General features: G+C 53.1%; 1 protein-coding gene across 1 annotated transcript; it reads left to right on the top strand.

Annotated features, from left to right (window-relative positions):
• Positions 1 to 264: 264 nt before the first annotated feature.
• Positions 265 to 14,222, top strand: KCNG4 (potassium voltage-gated channel modifier subfamily G member 4). Its single transcript, XM_025860290.2, has 4 exons — positions 265 to 480; positions 875 to 1,081; positions 2,086 to 2,848; positions 13,113 to 14,222. Coding segments are annotated over exons 2-4 (1,536 nt in total). The 5' UTR covers positions 265 to 480; positions 875 to 1,079; the 3' UTR covers positions 13,884 to 14,222.
• Positions 14,223 to 20,348: the final 6,126 nt, after the last annotated feature.

Raw genomic sequence — 20,348 nt, 5'->3', positions numbered from 1 at the left:
AGCAGCCTGGTGATGGAGAGATTATTTCTGAGCCATCCCCCCCACCCCGCCCGCCCCCGCTTCTCTGGCAGGACCACACCGGCTGTCCCCGTGGGGCTCGGAGCACAGAGCCCGCTGCTGAGGCAGGACGGCTGGCTGGCTCCCTCCCAGCAGGAACCCCTCAGACTCTCCCCACCACCCCCCCCCCGGGGGGAAGGGGCTTCCGGGTCCTCGGGTCCTCGTACAAACCCCAGCCCAGTGCCCCAGGGCTGTTCCGCAGCTGCTGGAGAGAGAGATGCCGAATGAACGTACCTCTGCTTTCAGGAGGAGGCAAGGGGAGAAAGGTCGGAAACTAACTCCGCCAGAAACTGCCGTGCTTGGAATTTCTCTTTTCTTCTCCTTCATCTCCACCACGGACCTGTCTCTTCCCTGGCCATCGAGACACGGGCTCCCCTGGCCCGGCAGAGAAACAGCAAGAAAAGGGCTCCCTGAGACAGTAAGGTGAGTTAAACTTCGGGGGAAGAAGTTAGTGTTTGCTGCAGGGCTGGGGGCTCGCAGGACGCTGAACAGGCTTGTCCCACGTGCCGTTTTGAATGCATACCTTTCCTGTGCTCGGGACGGGAGCTTTGTGTGCCGGCTGTTTCAGGGGGACAGTGGATCGCAAAGTTGGGTTTGTGCATTGAATGCAGACAGGGCAGAGGGTGTTTTTTTGGGGGGGGCGGAGCGTGTTCTGGAAAGAGCCTCAGGCTGGGAGACAGAGTCCTGGGTTGGATTTGGATTCGCTGTGTGACCTTGGGTGAGTCACTTCAGCTCTCTGGGTCTGGGGGCTTGCACTCGGAAGATGAGAACACTCGGGAGGGACTCCCCAGATTTCAAAACAGTCTTCTCTCTGCAGGCTGCTCCTCTTCCTCTGGCCATACGTTGTAAAGGAAGTCATGCATGCGGAGTACCAGAACGCTGCGTGGTGAGCGAGTGTGAAATGCACGGGCTGTGATTCACCTCTTTGCTGCCTGCCGGAATCCAACTGGCTCTGAAATTGAGAGGAACTTTTATTTCCATTCAGCTGCCGAGTTCTTCCGGTGATTGGAGTGCCTATTGGAATGTAAGGTTATAGATGCTCTGGAAACAGCTCTGCTGGAATGAATAGCGTAGGAAATGGTTGCAGGGTGCTGAGGAGGACAGAGGCTTAAATGCATGGGCTAAATCTAAAACTCTTATTCTCCCTCAAGCGCCTCAAATAGGTCTGAAATGGAGAGAGCATTAGAGGCCCCTTCACTTTGCAGATAACAAGACCGAGGCCCAGAGAGGGGGAGTAACTGGCTCAAGGTTACCCGGCAAGGGTGGCTGAGGCCAGCACCCCGTGAACACGGGGGACAGCAAAGTCCTCCAAAAGAGGAAGGAAATAAGATCATTGTGGAGCTGCTCCTGAGAGGCAGACGCTGCGCCAAGCACTGTCACATTCCTTGTTACTTAACCTTTCTGTGCCTTGGTTTCCTCATCTGTGAAATGGGGACACTGATGTTTACCTCATGTTGAGGTGAGTTAATATAGGGGAAGCACGTAGATTGGTGCCTGGCACCTCAGAAGCATCTAGAAGTGTTCCAAATAAACGCTTCACGTATATTACCACATGTAACCTTCACTGTGCCCAGTGAGGTGGGTCCTCAAACTACCCCAGCCCGTGCAGATGAGGCAAAGGGCTCAGAGGGGCTGAGTAATCCACCCGAGCCGACAGTCCCTAAGGGATCAGAACCTGGCAGTGAACTTGGGAATCTCCTACACTCCTAAGCTCTATTTTACCAACTGTACCTTGTAAGATTGGTACAAGTCTTGTCATTGGTATGAACGAAGCTGAGATCAGAGAGGTTAGGCCACATGCCCAAGACCACAGAGCCTGGGAGTGGCACAGCTCTGACCAGGGAAGGGATGCCATCCTCTTTTTGGTCACGGATAGATCCCAGGCGCATAATGGGTGCTCAGTAAATCTGTGTTGGGTGGAAGAGGTGAAAAATGAAGGATACAGATGCAGTTGCAGCAAAGTGAAGGACCGTGATTTTTCCCCGTTGTCTTGCCCTCTCTTCTCCGCCCCCCCCTGCCCCCACGTAGGACATCTCCAGCGATGCCCATGCCCTTCAGAGCCAGGGGCCTGCCTCCCGGACACCGCCCCCGGGGCTCCTGCAGCCCCCTGAGTCAGCTCCTGCCCGGCCGCCTGCCGCGGTCCTCTGCCAAGGGGCTGTACTACCGCAGGGCCCGCAAGGTGGGCGCCCTAGACGCCTCCCCGGCCGCCGACCTGAGGAAGGAGATCCTGGTCAACGTCGGGGGCAGGCGGTACATCCTCCCCTGGAGCACGCTGGACGAGTTTCCGCTGAGCCGCCTGAGCAAGCTCAAGCTGTGCCGGAACCACGAGGAGATCGCGCAGCTCTGCGACGATTATGATGAGGACAAGCAGGAGTTCTTCTTCGACCGGAGCCCCAGTGCCTTCGGCATGATCGTGAGCTTCCTGGCGGCCGGCAGGCTGGCCCTGCTGCGGGAGATGTGCGTGCTGTCCTTCCGGGAAGAGCTGGTCTACTGGGGCATCGAGGAGGCCCGCCTGGAGAAGTGCTGCCTGGGCGAGCTGCTCCGCAAGCTGGAGGGATTGGCCGAGCTGCGCCGGGGGGAGACGCGGCCGCTGCGGCGGGAGGCGCGGCGCCCCGCGGGGGACCCCTCGCGCTGGGGGGTCTTCATGCACTGGCTGCGCGAGACCGTGGAAAACCCGCGCTCGGGGCTCCCCGGCAAGGTCTTCGCTTGTCTGTCCATCCTCTTCGTGGCCACCACCGCGGTCAGCCTGTGCGTCAGCACCATGCCCGACCTGAGGGCCGAGGAGGACAAGGTGAGTGGCCCCTGAACGTCCCCCCCCCAAGGCGGGGCCCAGGGCCCCCAAGACTTAGGGCCTGTGAAAATGTCTAAGTAACTTTTTAAAATTTTTTTAAAATTTTTATTGTTATGTTAATCACCATACATTACATCATTAGTTTTGGATGCAGTGCTCCATGATTCATTGTTTGTGCGTAACACCCAGTGCTCCACGCAGTACGTGCCCTCTCTAATACCCATCACCGGGCTAACCCATCCCCCCAGAAAAAGAGATTGTTGTCTAGGGTGGACTGGATGCGTTTTTAGATCAGTGTAGTTGTGAAAGATCATTTTTAATTTTATTTATTTATTTATTTATTTATTTATTTATTTATTTATTGGAGGAAAAGACCGAGGGCCTCCAAGAGTCATGAGATGGCTCTGCCTCATAGCGGACTCGGTATTAACAAAGCTACCCCTGGTGCTCCTGCGCCAGGCAGGCCTGGCTTGCCTCTCCCAGCTCTGTGACCACCAGCAGATTGCTTCACCCCTCTGAACCTCAGTTTCTTCCTCTGTAAAATGGGTAATATCGCGGTAAGGGCTCACACGCTCGGTGCACGCGTCGTGTGTTTATTGAGCAGCTACTCCGTGCCATGCACAGTTTCTGGCTCAAATCCCTGCCTTCTTGAGCCAACGTTCTCGTGGCCATCCCAGCTCCATGTTCAGGTAGAGAAAGTGAGGCACAGGGCCGTTAGCTTTCTTGGAGTTGCAGAGCAAAGATGCAGCTGAGGGCCAAGATTCCTGCTGGTTACTTGGCTCCTGAGCCTCCCAGTCAGTCTCACTGCATGGGGAACTCAGAGATGAGTTAACTTCTAAGTGACTCTGCCCCAGGAAGCAACAGCAGAAAGGCTTTCTTGCCCACTCCTGCACTCTCTTTTTCAGGAAGTTGTGGGAGACCCCCAGGGGCCAGGGAATCTGAGAAATGAGATAAAAGCTTAATATTTCATTGGGAAGTTTATTGGAGAGCTTCGAACTGAGAACTGGATTTGTTTCCTACTTGGAAGTGTTGCTCCTGTCCGGCTCTACGTTCCTCCATAGCTCCCCATCACCTTAATTATGGAACTTACATTATGGCAGATGGAGGGAGCTGATAAATAGAACACACATATAAGATAATGAACCCTGTGTATGGCCCATAATCATTGTCAGTCCACAGAAGTTCCCCTCCCTTAAGGATATATCCCAGGGCAATATGGTAGGATCAGAGAACTTCCCAGAAAGGAGGGACTTAGATGGAGAGCCAGCCCCTGCCTTACACAGGGTAGGCTCTCAATAAATATTTATTGAATAAAATGTATCTTGTGCAACCTATAAATGTTTTGTCCTAAAGCAAACCAACCAAAATGTTTCGACTTTCGACTTTTGAACAGCTTTTCTTCCCCAAGGGGGAGGACTATAGCTCCAAACATCCAGACATTGTTTTATCCTTTAGCACCAAATCGTGTGACTTAAGAGCCTGCTTGTTCACAGAAATATTTACACTTGGACACTGCAGTAAAAAATCAGGACAAAATAAGTGGCTTCTGTCCCCTGCCCCCAGAAGCGTGCCCTTGATCCCAGCTGCTGAGGAAGGACCCCTCGATTTCCATAAACCTGTTCCTCGGGGATTTCCCGGAAGCCAGGATTTAGACTGTGCAGAGGGACAAGGTCTTTTCAAAACCTAATGCTCTGAAAATTACCCAAGATTTGAACCCAGGCTTCGTTTGACAGGGGACTCAGGAGATCCAATCAGAGGTCTGGGCTCAGGAGCCAGGCTGCCGATTGCCCCTGGGTTAAAAGGGGCCATGCCCACGCCCGGGGTGCATCTCTGCATTTTCACCTTGTGGAAACCACCTTCGTGTGTGCTTGCTGCCTGGAGAGAGGCTGGGAGGCGCTGCCCTCAAAAAGACTTGTTTAGATGGTAATTCAGAGAGCCAGGAGGCTGGGGAGGCGATCTTCATTTTTTCAAGACTGTATCTTTCATTTACATAAAAAGACAATGTTCTCTCCAGCACCAAGCGTGTCTGATATTTCGAATTTGCCCTCGGGGATGTTCAGCTGGCCAGATGCTTCTGGGGGCAGGCCCAGCTAGGAGACCTGGTGGCCATGTCGGCCTGGGGGCCCAGCAGCATCTGCTCAGATGAATTAATGCCACGTGGGTGGACAGACACGCCAGGGCTGGGACCCACAGACCTCCTCCATCAGACACGGTGCCACGCTGGTTGGCAGAGACAGCTTTCCTTTTGCTTTTTCTTCTACCTTCTCCCAGTGACCTCCCATGGAGTAAACTTGGCAGTTGGGGAGAAGGGTCTGCACTGGAGGTTGGTAAATTAAAATGGAGGAGGGAGGAGGCGGTGTAGACAGGAAGGACCATGCCAAATTCCTAAGCACCTCCCAGGTGCACCCAGCCTTTTCTGGTTTCCTCAGAAGAGCTCATCCCCAAAGGGAGGAAAGAACCGGGGCCTATTACGTGCCCTTCACGAGTCTGGCATTTGACCGATGGACTTAGTCCTTGCAACAGCTTGGGAAGCGGGTACTACTACCACCCCCATTTTACAGGCAAGGAAACTGAGACTCGGGCAAGTTTTATCTCTTTCTAAAGCTCACAGTTAGTTAATGTGGCATTGATTTGAGGGACTTGAGCTCACCTACCAGTTGGTTCTAAAACCTGTCTCCTTAGGACCACACAACACTGGCTTTCAGTGCTGGGCTGCTCTGCTTCTGGTCTGGACACTCAGCTCAGCAGTACTTGGCGTTTCTGAGGCCGCCAGCGTTTGAGAAGCACATCCCTGTCCAGCGGGAGGGTCAGAGTGCAGGTCCTCTGGGTTTGAATCTTGGCCCCACTGCTCATGAACTCAGTGTTATTCTCGGGAGAGTCACTTAACCCCTGTGAGCCTCAGTTTCGTCATCTGTAAAATGGGGATGCTCCCAGCCCTCTCCCCATGGGGTTATGATGATGACTAAAAGAGTAATTTGCATAAAGCAGTGGGAACAATGCTGATGCGTGAGAAGCCCATAGCACACGTCAGTCCCATCAGCATCCACTTGTTAGGTCCTAGCTGACAGGAGATCACGACATTCACCCTTCCCTTCATTCAACAAGCTACTGAGTGCCTACAAACGACATTCTTCTGGGCGCTGGAGACAATCAGACAAATTTCTTACCTTCCTGGAGCTCTTACTCTGCCCATCCTTGTTCCCTGTTTTGTAATTGAGGTGAAATTCACATAACATAAAATTAAACAGTTCCGGAACATTTAGTACATTGACAATGTTGTGCAGCCTCCATCTTTATCAAGTTCCCAAACATTTCCACTACTCCAAAATAAAACCCCGTCCCTTTCCCCCAGCCCCGGGCAAACACCACTCGGCTTTCCGCCTCCGTGGATTTCCCTATTCCAGACACGGTGTGCAAATGGGATCGCACACATGTGGCCTTTTGGGGGCTGGCTTGTGTCACTCAGCGTGGTGTTTGCAGGGCCCATCCACACTGTAGCCTGGGCCAGTGCTCCATCCTTCTTATGGCCCAGTAGAAGTCCCCAGTCTCTACACGCCAGTTTGTTTATCACATCATCCAGGGGTGAGTGCTGCCATTTCCGTGCCTCCCGCTGCCTGCGTCCTCTGTCATGACTGTCACCCCTGCCATTCATCCCCAGGACCCTTTCCATGTGGCCCCGGCCCTGGCTGGGTAGCTCTGCTGGTCAGGGCGCCCCCTTCCCTCGGGGGGAGGCCGAAGGTCACTGCCGCTTGGACTGAACAACCTGCCCCATCTCTCTTGACCCCTCCCTTCCTCTCTGCTGCTCCCCAGATCGTCAGCGGCTCGGGCAGGAGTGCACCACGGCAAGGAGCCAGAATCTCTAGCTCCCTGGTGCAGAGTTCAGATCCCAGCACCGCCGCTCTGTGGCTCTGCCCTCGGATGAGCCCCTCTCTTGCTCTGTGCCTGTTTCCTCGCCTTACTCAGATGCTGGTGCTGAGGACCCAATGGTCCTACCCATCTTCGCGCCTGCCAGCACGAAGCCATCACTGGCCGTGTTTGTGCACCCTTTGGGACTCAGCTCACGCCCTTCCAGCCCCTCCACCTGCTCGTCCACTTTGCCGGTCGCCTCTCCCGGCTCCGTGGAACCCAAACATCAGCGGCCATTCGCTCAGATGTCGTCTCTGTTTCATTCTTCCTTCAGTCGTGCGCTCAGCAGACCTTTCCCGGGGGCCTCCTCTTTGCCAGAGACCCAGTGGAGGCAAGGACAGGCTCAAACCGCTCTCCACCCGGCAGCTCAGCCTTCACTCCTTTCTCCTCCACTTTAGATTCTAGTCCTGCCCCAGAGGCTTGCTGGGGGCGCGTTCGGGGACCTTGCTGTGGGAGATGCACACTGAGTACAGCTGCGCAAAGTGCTTTCCCTCCTGCCTGTGGTTTCAGCATTCTCGCTAAGGGCCTGGGGAGGGAAAGCACGAGCAGATTTTTAAAGACCAGGCGGAGGGCGCCTGGGTGGCTCAGTTGGCTGAGCGCCTGCCTTCGGCTCAGGTCCTGATCCCGGAGTCCTGGGATCGAGTCCCGCATCGGGCTCCCTGCTCGGCAGAAAGCCTGCTTCTCCCTCTGACCTTCTCCCCTCTCATGCGGTTTCTCTCTCTCTCTCTCTCTCAAATAAATAAATAAAATCGTAAAAAAAAAAAAAAAAGACCAGGCGGAACTAGAGGGGCCCCTACCTGGGACGATGTCCTTCTCTCCCCTGCCCCTTTCTTGGATCATGAATCAGCTCCATAAAGAACTGCCTCACTCTCAGTAGCTTCCCTGTGTTCAGTGACATTTGGTCATTGCTCCAGGGAATTCTTCTTAACCTGGCTTTTTGGTTTTGGGTTTTTTTTTGTTTTTTTTTTTTTTTCCCCTTCAGCTTAGTCTCCCTATATCCAGGTCAGCAAGAAGTAGTCCCCATTTCCGGGACGGGACCCACTTTTCCTGACTCACTGTAGTTTACCTGTTCTTCCTGCTTCGTCACATGTCCCTGTCTCCGTGCCCAGCCCCTCCTGCCCACACTTCCAGAGCCTCTGTGTCCCAGGGCGGCTGGGGGGGAGAGGACAGAGAGCGGCAGGAAGGGGCAGAATGGAGGGGAGAGAGGCAGAGAAAACTGGCTCCCAGGGAAAGGAGAAGCCGGGAAGAGGGAGGGATGAGTCAGCAGGGCGAGGAGACAGCCCTGGACCAGAGGCCAGGGCCAGGGCACGAATTGACAGGCAGAAAGGAGAAGGTCCGAGCTGCTGAGTGGTTAGGGACCAGCACTGAGCTACACCAGGACGTGGGAAGTGGCCGATTCGGGCCCTATTTCCAAGGTCCCGGGGTGTGAGGAAAACTCCAAGGTCAAGACCTTGGCCCCAAGTCCCTCCCAGATGGCATTTCTGGAACTGGCCCTTTTTGTACCAGCAGCATCCGTGGGGCAGCCTGTCCATATGGGCCCCCAGGGCGCATGGCCTTGCCCTCTGAAAGCCCTGCCCATCCTCTGACCCCAGAGCCCTTCGGAGCCACCCTGCTCTCAAGGTTTGAGATAGGGTTTGGGGCAAAGTTGTGGGACCCCTCAGTGCCTCACCCAGCTGACCTGGCCAGCTCAGCCTCGGGCCCTGGCTTCTTGTTTATTAAGACATAATTCACATCCTAATAGGCACCCTTTCAACGTGCTCACATCATTGGTTTTTAGTGTACATTTGTGCAACCATCACTTCTGTCCCAGAGCATTTTCATCCTCCCGCAAACAACCCTGCCCCTGTTTCCAGGTGCTCCCCCTTCTCCCCAATTCTCCCAGCCCCTGAAACCATCCATGTACTTCTGTCCCCACGGGTTGCCTTCTTGGACATTTCTATAAGTGGAACCATGCAGCATCTGGCCTTTCACGGAGCAGAAGGTTGTCAGGGTTCATCCATGCTGAAGCGTGCATCAGTCCTTTTTAGGGCTGAATAATGTTCCATCATGTGGCTAGAGCACATTTTGGTTATTCATTCGTCAGCTGATGGGGATTTATGTCAACTCCACATTTGGCTACTATTGTGGACATTCATGGACAAGTTTTCGAGTGGATGGATGTTTTCAGTTCTTGCCAGTATATACCCAAGTGTAGAATTGCTGGGTCATATGGAAAACATGTGTTTAATTTAAAAAGGCATTTTCTGAGATTTATTTATTTGTGGGGGGGGTCAGACAGAGAGGGCGAGAGAATCATAAGCAGACTCCGTGCTGAGATCATGACCTGAGGCGAAACCAGGAGTCGGGCGCTTGCTCGACTGTGCCACCCAGGCTCCCCACGTGTGTTCAACTTTTGAGGACCCCCAGCCTATTTTCTGCAGCAGCTGCACCATTTACATTCCCACCGGAATGCCGGGGGTTCTAACTTCTCCACAGGCTCACCAGTACTTAGGACTTTCTGTCTTTATACTCCCAGCCTTCCTCGTAGGGAGTGGCATCTGACTGGGGTTTTGATTTCTGAGCCTGATTTGTTTTTTAACTTTTCATGGTGGAAAATGCCAGGCATTTACAAAGTGAATGGAAGAGTGTTGAACCCCCGAAGACCCGTGACTCAGTTTCCACAGTGAGTCACCCTTGTTCTTTCTCGTCCTGCTCCCTGCCCACCTGGCTCGCTTATTGTTACTGTCATTCATTTCAGTTTTATTTTACAGTTTGATAGGGAAAGTGTACCTCCGGCGAAAGGCACAAATCTTAGCTGGACAACTTAACAGCTGCAGACACCCGCATCACCCACCCCCCTGTTTAATGTAGGAAATTCCATTCCCCCCAGAAAGCTCTCTCATGTTCCTTCACGGCCGATCCCTACCCAACCCAGAGGTGGCCGCTGTTTTGGTGATTCTGTTCACCATCTTGAGTGTCACATAGATGGAAACACAGAGTACATCTCCTTCGGTGTCAGGCTTTCGTGTCCCCCACCCCGTGCTGTGTGGGAGCCCCCACAGTGTGGCCCTGCTCACCCCCAGTCATCATAGACCTGACTCACATTCTTCACTACATGGAGCAATCAGAGCAGGCCTCTTTCCTCCAGGTACAAGGCCCACCAGGAGGGTGACACCCATCCGGGTTTGCACAGGACCGAGGGGCTCTGGCGACCGGGGACTTCCTGTGCTTAAAGCAGGAAAGTTGTGGGCAAACCAGAATTAGTTGTTCACCCTCCCGACAAAATACTACCAGAAGCTTCGCAGAGAGGGAAAAAGTCCGTTTTTAATGTCCCTCCTATTTTTCTTCAACTATGGCTGGCCTGGGAATTCTTTGCTTGGCTCAGGCCCCATCCATCCCTGCCATGAACGCATTTCTCGGGGGACCAGTGCTGGGAGGGTGGTTGCAGGATCTGAGCAGAGTGGTGCCGGGGGGTGATGCGGCAGAGGGCTTGCTGCAGTGCAGGGAGGTGGCCGGCAGGTCAGGCTGGAGGGAGGTGGGTGGTGCATGTCTCGAATGGCCAAATGCCCGCACAGAGGCAGAGGGAGGACCCACAGAGCCTGCCCTACCTCTCAGGAGTCACCTTCTTGAGCTACTGGGTCACTGGTCTGGAAAGGTTATTCCCAGGCTACTGGAAGTCTTAAGCCAAGGGGAAAACTCCCAGAATGTCAGTGACGAGAGTGGCCTTGTAGGGACAATCTGGCCCAGAGTCTGAAAAACCTCCCGGGCGCCTCTGAGTCAACCGGAGGGCTTGCCAAAATGCAGTTTCCTGGGCCCTTGATTTTTTTTTTTTTTTTGGTGATGAAAGCCCAAGAATCTGCATTTATAACAAGCACTCTGGGGGATTCTGATGCGGGGTGTGCTGAATCAGCTTTGAGAAATACCGGTTCTGTTCCAACCTCTTCATTGGAAACGGAAGCACAGAGAGGGGCAGTGACCCCTGCAAGGTCACAGAGCAAGTCTACAGCAGGACTGGAGAGTCAGGGTCCAAAACTCCTGAGCACTCCAGGATGCTGAAGCAAACCCCAGGTGGTCGTGGCAAAGACCTCCTGTGTTGGAGGTTCTTCCCCTTCCTGTAAAATCCAGCGAGAGGAGAAGGGTATTGTTGCCCTTATACTGATCGGGCAGGCTGTGTCTGTAACCAGTGGATCATGGCACCCGGAAAGCTACAGTGCGTCATCTGTAACCGGTGGATCATGGCACCCAGACGGCTACAGGGTATCGTGTGCCTGCTGGTGCAGCAGCCTGCTCACTTCTGTATGCCTCGTTTCCATTCACCACCCGTCTCCCAGGGTAGAGAACCACAAGTCCAGGGGGGACAATGGGTCTGCAGAGTAAGTGGGAGTATGGGATTTGAACCCATGTCACAGACACAGACAGGCACGCTGAGATGGGGACAGAACACCCGTTTCTCTTCCTCCAGTGGCCAGATATAAAGAACATTTCATTTCAATTCAGTATTCCTGTGGGCCCAGACACTGGAAATAATTTCTTTTTCCATTTCAGAGGTTTTTAATCCAAAGAAAACTGCAGTTGTCAACACCTTGCTTTTTACTCAGGCAACTGGCTTTGGTCATTCATTCACTCATCCATTATATATATATATATACATACATAGTATTTGGAGTCAGGTTCTCAACCCTGGCTTTGCATTAGAATCATCTGTGGGACTTCTGGAAAATTCTACGGCTCTGACTCAAACCTCAATCAACTAAATTAGAATTCTGAGGTCCTGGCCCAGGCACCAGGGGGGTTTTTCAAAGCCCCCAGGTGATTCTAATGTGCAGCCAAAGTTGAGAACCACTGCACTAGGCCAGAGCTTCTCGAACTTGGATGTGCACATGAATCACAGGGAGTCTTATTAAGACGCAAATTCTGATTCCTTAGGGATGAGGTGGGGTCCGAGAATCTGTGTTTCTTACAAGTTCTCAGGGGAGGCCGATGCTTTTGGTTCAAGGATCACAGTTTGAGTAGCACAGGGGCTAGTGGAATTTTCTGTTAGGAGCCAGGCAGGGAGCATGAACGATGCCACAGTGAGTCCACAACAGCCCCCACCTAGCTGCAATCTCTGGAGGGAAACAGACCCTGTGTGAATACTTGCAATCACACATCACAAGGTTGCACCAGGGACGCAGGAGCCCTCTCTGCCCCACCAGCCTCCAAGCTCCTAGAAACAACATCTGCTTCTCTATTACTTTACCCCCAGAGCCTAGGAGCCTGGCACAGGTGAGCCCTCCTTGTGTTTTTATTGGATGAATGAATGAGGGATGGCAGGTAAGGAAGTTACAAAATAGCATACAGTGGCTGAGAGATCATCTGCTCTGCATGTGAGCTCAGGCAAGTCATTTCACTGCTTGGAACCGTGTCCCGGACACAAAAGGGGGTCACACTGCCTGCTCACAACATCACTGGATGGTGTGACAGCTCTAGAGCAGGGCATGGTACACAAAAGGGGCTTATATTAGTGAAGCTGAAGGTTGGCCGCTATTACAAAGAGGCCCTGAGATAGAATGGCTTTAAACAAAATAGATGTTGAGGCACCTGGGTGGCTCAGTTGGTTAAGCACCCGCTCTGGATTTCAGCTCAGGTCATGATCTCAGGGTTGTGAGTTGGAGCGCTGTGTTTGGCTCTGCGCTGGACATGGAGTTTGCTTGAGATTCTCTCTCTCCTTCTTCTGCCCCTCACCCCCCCCCAAATAAAAACAAACAGACAAAAAATAAAATAGATGTCGATTTCTCCTGCAAAGAGGGATCAAGGTGAGTGGGCAGCACTCACCTGAGACCCAGGATTGTTTCCACCTTCCCACTCCATCCTTCCCTGGGGCGTTGGTCCAATCTGTAGGTTCTAAGCTGCGTTGCAGGGTCCTGTGGGTTAACCCAGCTAACAATGAAGAAGAGTGTGTAGGAACTCATGCCAAAATCCTAAGTCCTGGAATGGGATGTGGCACACATCGCTTCTGTTCACATTTTGTGGGTGGGTTCTTAGTTATTTGGCCACACCTCGATGCCAGGGAGGCCGGAGAGGGTGGTCCCTGATCTAGCCGACTGGCCTCGTGCCCAGCCGCAACTTGAGAACTATACATAAAGGGGATCTGGGTGGACAAATGAGAGTCTACAGCACACAGGACTCAATTGTGATAGATGATAGATGATATACAAATATAGAGAAAAACGATATAGTATGTATAGAATATATATAGAATCTATATCCATACATATGGAAATTGATACTGATGTCAATATCACTATGGATACATGCAGTTGCTTCTCGGCATGGTCACTCCCCCCTTACCGAGCGCGGCTGCTCACCACTCTCATTCTGCATTTTGTCGCCTCCCCAGGGTGAGTGCTCTCAGAAGTGCTACTACATTTTCATCGTGGAGACCGTCTGCGTGGCCTGGTTTTCCCTGGAGTTCTGTCTGCGCTTTGTCCAGGCCTGGGACAAGTGCCAGTTCTTCCAAGAGCCCCTGAACATCATCGACATCCTGGCCATCTCCCCGTACTACGTGTCGCTGGCCGTGTCGGGTGAGCCCCGGGAAGACGGCGAGAGGCCGGGCGGGGGCTCGTACCTGGAGAAGGTGGGACTGGCGCTGCGCGTGCTGCGGGCGCTGCGCATCCTCTATGTGATGCGCCTGGCCCGCCACTCGCTGGGGCTGCAGACGCTGGGCCTCACGGTGCGCCGCTGCACGCGCGAGTTCGGCCTGCTCCTCCTCTTCCTCTGCGTGGCCGTCACCCTCTTCTCCCCTCTGGTCTACGTGGCGGAGAATGAGTCCGGGCGGGTGCTGGAGTTCACGAGCATCCCGGCCTCCTACTGGTGGGCGGTCATCTCCATGACGACGGTGGGCTACGGAGACATGGTCCCGCGCAGCGTGCCAGGCCAGATGGTGGCCCTCAGCAGCATCCTCAGCGGGATCCTCATCATGGCCTTCCCAGCCACGTCCATCTTCCACACCTTCTCGCACTCCTACCTGGAGCTCAAGAAGGAGCAGGAGCAACTCCAGGCGCGTCTCCGCCACCTGCAAACCGCCGTCTCGGCCAGTGAGCACGAGCTGCTGAGTGACGTCGACGACCTGATCCCGGAGGGACCCGCCTTGGCCGCTAAATACGTTTAACGCAAAACCCTTCGTGAAAAGGGCAGGACCGCAACCCATCGCCCCCGGCTGACCCGGCTGGAGAACACCAGGGTGTAGACCATCCGGTGGGATGTTTCTAGAGCCCCAGGAGCACTCCCAAAGCTAGGAGGGGCTCAAGGCCACAGGTGTTTGCTTGTTGTGTCTTGACCCCCACCGGCTGCCATAATTCTTGCTGACCTGATCGATTCTCCTTGCCTCTTCCTCTCTCTGTGCCCATCGCCGAGCACATCCCCTCTTCCTGTGAGGCCTGCCATCCTCCACTCTCCTTCCTCCCCTGCAGTCTTCCACAACCCAGGCTGGGTTCCAGACGCCCACAGAACCGAGCCTACAGGACTCCATTCCTCCCCGGAGACTCTCTTTCCAGGGCCGCCCTACCACCAGGACCTGGAGGGGCCAGTCACTGCAGACCCTTCTGATCAGATCTCCCCACCCAGCCCTATATCATGGGTTCCAGCAGAGAGCAATATGTTCTCTTTCCACTCCCCTCCACCAGTGGCATTTTCCTAACGCCACTGCCTCCTCCCCAGCTCTGGAAGCTCTCAGTCAAGAAGGCAGAACTGGCCTCTGTGTTAAACCCCTCATGGGGAGCTGGTGGCCTGTCATTCCTCCTGATGTGCCTGGGACCTGGGCAGGAGTGCCACTTGCCAGCACAGCAAGCCTTCCTTGGCCAACTGGACTCTTGGTGGGACATTCTCCGATTATCCAGTTCTTGGCCTTGACAGTGGCTAACTCTTGCAGGGCACTGCATCGGCCCTCAAGAGAACCATTCCTGCTGCTGGCTTCTCAAGCACTTTAGAGACCTTGGCTTTCTGCCCTCAGTTAAGCCACCATGGATGCAGCAGAGCTTCAGTGCAGAAATGTGGGCGGCCTTGGGATCTGCCCCTTTGCTGCTGCTCCAGACCAGGCCCTTGATGCCAGAGGGTAATTCCTCAGCTTACATTTAAATATGTTTGTCTAGTAACTATTCATTCATGAACAGATTCAGCCCTTTGCATCCAATAGAGGAAGCAGACACGGGACCAAGCTGTTCAAGATAAAAGCCGTGTGTGCTGAGGCCAGAGCAATGAATCCTGAGCTGGAGGCCCAGGAGGGCTTGAATGAGGAGGGATGTTTGGGGAGCTGAAGCTGGAAAGGGGTAGGGATGGGAGGGTGGTGGGCTGTGAGGGCTGAGTGGAGGGTCTAGGCTTTCTGGTAGATGCTGGAGGAAGCAATGATGTGGCTGGACTGCAGGTGTGGATGCAGATGGTCAGGCAGCATGCGGGGAGACCAGCGTGGGGCAGAGAACGACCGAGAGGCTCAGACAGGCTGTGAGGGCCTCTCCTCGTATTGTTAGTTGTACGAGGAGTACCTCGTCTCATCTTTTGTTGCCCAGGAGGCCACACCCTGGGGAGGTCTCGATGGCATCTTCCATGAGTGACATAGCCATGCACGTTACTGTTGGCTGGAAATCCACGGCAGAAGGTGGCCTGGCTCCCAGATGTGTGGTGGCGAGCCAGTCGGGGACGGGCAGATCCAACATCGTTTGTGTGTAGGCGTGCCAGCATTTCATCACCGGGGACAGCTTGCCTGCTCTTCATTCATTCGGCTAATATGCAGCGCAGGCCCACTATGTGCCAGGCTCATGCCTTCCTCTGACTGCAACACCAGGCATCACGCCGGCACCAGCATCTGGCTGCAAGCTAGCCTTACCTCGTGGGCAGCCTTCATGCCTCTTGACTCCCCTGGGTGCCCTCCCAGCTGAGGGGAGTACCTGTCTCCTCTAGACCCCCCAAATCGGCAGGTCGACCGCAGTCCTTCCCACGCTGACATTTCACCGAGGAAGCTCTTTGCACAGTGGCCCAGTGATCACACACAAGGGAAGCCCCTGCCCCTTATAAAATCCCCACCCCGTGCTACCTGCCCAAGGAAGTGAATAGCAGAGTCTCATGAGCTTCTCTGGCGCTCATGACCTGGGTGCTCACTCAGGCCTAGATTTTCACTCTCTGTGTGCCCTTGGCTCCTTTCCTTCTGTCAAGTGTGGGGCTTTGGCTAGATCTGTGATTTTCTGGCTGGGGCTCCAGCAAGACCCTTGGGGCTGCTTTGTGGGTAGAGAGTTCTGCATCCCAAGGTGAAACATTGGCAAATGATGATGTTGAAAAGAATGTGAGAATTTCTAGACACCCTCCCACCTCTGGTCAGGGTCCCTTGAATTGAGGTTGGAGAGCTCACCCCAGAACCAAGGAACAATCCTCGACAGCCAACGGAAGGCCTGGGACCCACATCAGACCCCACACCCAGCCCTCCCTCTTCTGGAGGCCTTTTCCCTGTTCTGCATGCCTGGTGCAATAATTCCTCGTTGCAGCTCTGCCCATCCTGTGATGGCTTCCACCCAGGCATCTGCATTCTCTTCTGGTTCACATCCCAGCCATCTGAACAAAAGTGTGCCAGGGCTGAAGTAAACGTAAGTAAGCCCATTGCCAACATTACGAGACTCTACAGTGTCTTAATACGTGCCCGGTGGAAATTCTACCAAATTAGAAGTAGAAAATTGGAATTGATTGCTCACATGTGGGGCTTAATTAAACGCTCTATTTTTTCTCCCCAGTAATAGCCCCAGGGACTGGCCTAAGTAGAATTTGTCTAGCCGGCTTTCCCTTCATGCTGATTGGATGGGATAGTGATGACAAGCGAGTTGCTAGGCAGTCTCTTCATCCCCATTGGCCGAAAGGAGTCTTGCCAGTCCCGGAAGGGCTTTGTTTTCTCTGAGGTCGATGGGCGTGACTGCAGCCAAAGGTTGAAATTTTCCAGCCAAAAGCAAAGAGTAAATGGCCCTTTTCGTGTCATGTCATAGATGTGGCTCCCACAGATAACTTTATAATTATTATTATTTTAATTGAAGTGCAGTTGACACACAATGTTACATTAGTTTCAGGTGCACAACATAGTGATTGGACAAGTCTATACATTATGCTCCGCTCGCCACAAGGGTGGCTAACACCTGGATAGCTTTAAAATGTTGGTTCACCATCTCTCTAAGTAGAGTTGAGCCCAAAAAGTGACGTGGGGTTGGATGGATGGTGCAAACACAGGCTCCACCCACTGGCTCTAGTCTGATGGCTTATAGGACTCGAGAAATTGGTAACTGGACAGCTCATCAGAATACAGTCTAAGCAGAGAGTTTCCATGAGGGGGTCTGTGAACCTCTGGAGGTTGTGTGCATCTCAAAGTGCATGGCTTCGAAAAAGGGTCCAGCAATTGTTATCAGATCCTCAAAGGAATCCATGGACCCTATAAAACGATAAGAATTTACGTAGTAAATCATCTCTCATATTTTAAGATGGGGGGACCAAGACTCAGAGAGGGAAAGCCACCTGCCCAAGGTCACACAGCCAGTTTACTTAGTTAGATCCAAGCATCCTGATTTCCAGCAGAATACTCAGTTCTCAGGCTCATCTGAAACAGTGCCCAAGCCCTCAAAGAAAATATTCAAGACAAGAATATTACAAGAACATAACTTTGCTGTGCTACCCTGAGCAGAGTAAGCAGGGTTGTCTCAGGGTATCTCCGGCACCAGCTGTCACCCTTTCTTTGTCATATCACAGTGGACATGGTGACCGATTTCCCTGGCCTTTCCTTTTCTCACTGATTCCCATGGAGAGGTTGGACCAGATGGTTATTAAAGTCCCTCCGGCCTTGGACAGTATGTGATTCTGGGGAGCAGACTTCACTGCAACAGTCTATGCCACGGAGGGGCAGTTAAGAAACCAGAAGAGAGGTAAAAAACAAACCAAACAAACCAAACCATGGTCCCTGACTATTCACAGAACTGCTCCCTTAGCAAACGTCATGAAGTAGTTCAAGTTTGAATAGAAATTCACTGAGATCTCTGTCTACGAGCTGCCTGCCCTGTTTCTACCCACCCACCTGGGCTCCTTGCCCTGACTTGAGGCCCCGCAGGTGCCAGGCTAAGGGGCTGGGCCTGCCAGTGACCTGCCTCTCACCAGGGGCCCTGAATACCCTCCCCATCTTCCTCACATTGATATGCTAATATTGGGCATCCGCATAGGGAATGATTACTAGTCACCAGGCAACTGTTAACATTTTATTTGGGAAACGTCAAACACAAAAAGGTTGCAAGAACAAAAACAGTACATACATACAATTACCTGAATACACCTCTTTTTTTAAAAAACACATTTCGCCATTTGCTTTGCTTTACCACTTATTTTTTTTAATTATATATAAATAGTAGATTTTTCTGGACCATTTGAGAGTAAGTTGACTACATCACGGTCCTTTTAGAACTTTGCTTTTAGAACTTTAGAATGTAGGGGCGCCTGGGTGGCTCAGTCAGTTGAGCATCGTACTCTTGGTTTTGGTTCAGGTAGTGATCCCGGAGTCGTGATTCAGGGTCCTGGGATTGCGTTCAGCGGGGAGAGTCTGCTCCAGGATTCTCTCCCTCTGCCCCTCCCCCTGCTCATGCTCTCTCTCTCTCTCTCTCAAAAATAACTCTTAAAAAAAACAAAAACAACTTTAGAATGTAGCACAAGAAGGTCTGTCAGAAAATCATCAGTGCAAGAATTCTTAGCAGAGAGTTTCCAAGAGGGCCTGGGAGTCTCTGGAGGTGACAAGCAACAAAGCATGTATGTATGTGCGTTTCAGAGTGTCAGGTGTCCAGTGATTTCTTTGGATTCTCAAAGGAATCCGTGAGTCACCCAAAAAAATAAAAGGAGAGGAAGCTCTAAGGTAAATCACGTCCTTTGTTTTAAGATGGAGAGCCAAGGAGACCCCGGGATACTTTGGGGGGGGGATCTCTCTCCTAAGATGAAGGATATTCTCTTGCAAAACCACAAGATAGTTATCAACATCAGCACATTTAACGTCGACGCAATATTTTAATCTAACCTACTGTCTGTTCCAGTTTTGCCAGTTGACCTAATAATGTCCTTTATGGCTTTTCCCCCACCAGGAGGGGCTAGAGGAGGCATCTATGTGGCCCATCTCTTTAGCCTCCCATAATCTGGACTGTTTCCACAGCCTTCTGTGGCACTTCTGACACCGAAATTTTGGACGAATATAGCCCTTCCTTTTTAATAGAATGTACCTCGTTCTGTGTCTGTCCCAGGTCTCTTCATGCTCAGATTGAGGCCGTGCATCTCCAGCCAGCCGCGGCACCCGTGAGCTGGCGTCCCTCCCAGGTGTCACATCTGGGGGCGCCGTGCCCCTCACTGGTGATGTGCGTTCCCTTGGTTTGGGAGGTGGCCCCAGGAAATGCTAGCATGGGAGTGGAGAGTGAGAAAGGGCAGGAGTGCTGGCTGGGCTCAAAGGCATTCAAAGAGAAACGAAATTAACCCTGATCGTGCAGGCCAGATAGAATGTTCCAGAAGGCCAGGTGTGCACAGGCCACCTCTGGGAGGAGGAGAGGGCGTCCCCCTTGCAGATGAGCTAGTCCCCGAGGCTCAGAGCAGGACTTCTCTCTTCACCTGTGACGAGGAGGGGCCCTCTGGTGCCCTTCCCTGACCCTGCCAACTGGGGAGCAGCCTGGCCCACGGATTCTTAGAGCCAAAGAACCTGCCCATTTTACAAGTGTGGACGTGAGGGCTCGGGGAGGGGCTGTGATGTGGCAAGTCACACAGCCTGAGTCGGCAAAGCCAGGACTGCCAGCCCAGTGCCCTAAGCTCCATGCCTCCTGGTCCTCGGCCGGCACCTGCCCTACCTGGCACTTGACATCCAACCAAGGGGCACCCCTAGGAACAGAATGTCGGTTAAAAAATAAAACAAAGGGCTGTCCTCGAGAGCCCTGTGGCTCCCTGGTCGTCCGAGGGGCCCTGGCTGAGGCTGTGCTCCCCCAGCCCTGCCTTGGTGGCAGCCTGCTCCCAACAACGCGTGAAAAATGTCTCTGACTTTCATAACTCACCTTTGCTCTAAGTGGGACAAAACCAAGGGCGACTGGCAACGGAATGAATCCGGGCGCCCCACACTAAAATTAGCCAATCTTGCTGTTCCAAAGGCCTCCACTGTACTTGGCCAGTGACCAGCTTAAAATAAGATCCCCTGAGAAGCTCAGCAGTGTCACCTGGCGCCTTTCCTAACTAAGCTTCGGGGCTCCCCTGTCCCCTGCAACTCCGAGAGAAACATTAAACAATGTTAAAAAGTGATGTTGTGACTTCTCTGCTGTATTGGGGCAGGTCTAGTCCCAGGGCCGCCGGGTGAGGGGTGCTAGGGGGCAGGGGTCACAGCCAAGGCCATTCAGAAGCTGGGAGGGACCAGAGTTGGGCTCTGGGGCAACATTTCTTACAAGTCTGCCAGGTGCCCGATGTTGTTCCGGCACGTCGGACAGGGCGGTTAGCACGACAGATGCTGGTGTGGTCCTGAGTGGAAGGGAGGCGGGGAGGTAGGAAGTCAGGCCACAGAGAAGTCCAGAAGGAAATGAATGGGACAAGCACAGTTTGCGGTAAGTCCTGG

The sequence above is a fragment of the Callorhinus ursinus genome, unplaced genomic scaffold (assembly GCF_003265705.2).
Source record: "Callorhinus ursinus isolate GAN/ISIS: 27379988/994484 unplaced genomic scaffold, GSC_fseal_2.0 scaffold46, whole genome shotgun sequence".
Lineage (NCBI taxonomy): Eukaryota > Metazoa > Chordata > Mammalia > Carnivora > Otariidae > Callorhinus > Callorhinus ursinus.
This window is presented reverse-complemented; position numbering and strand designations above follow the sequence as displayed.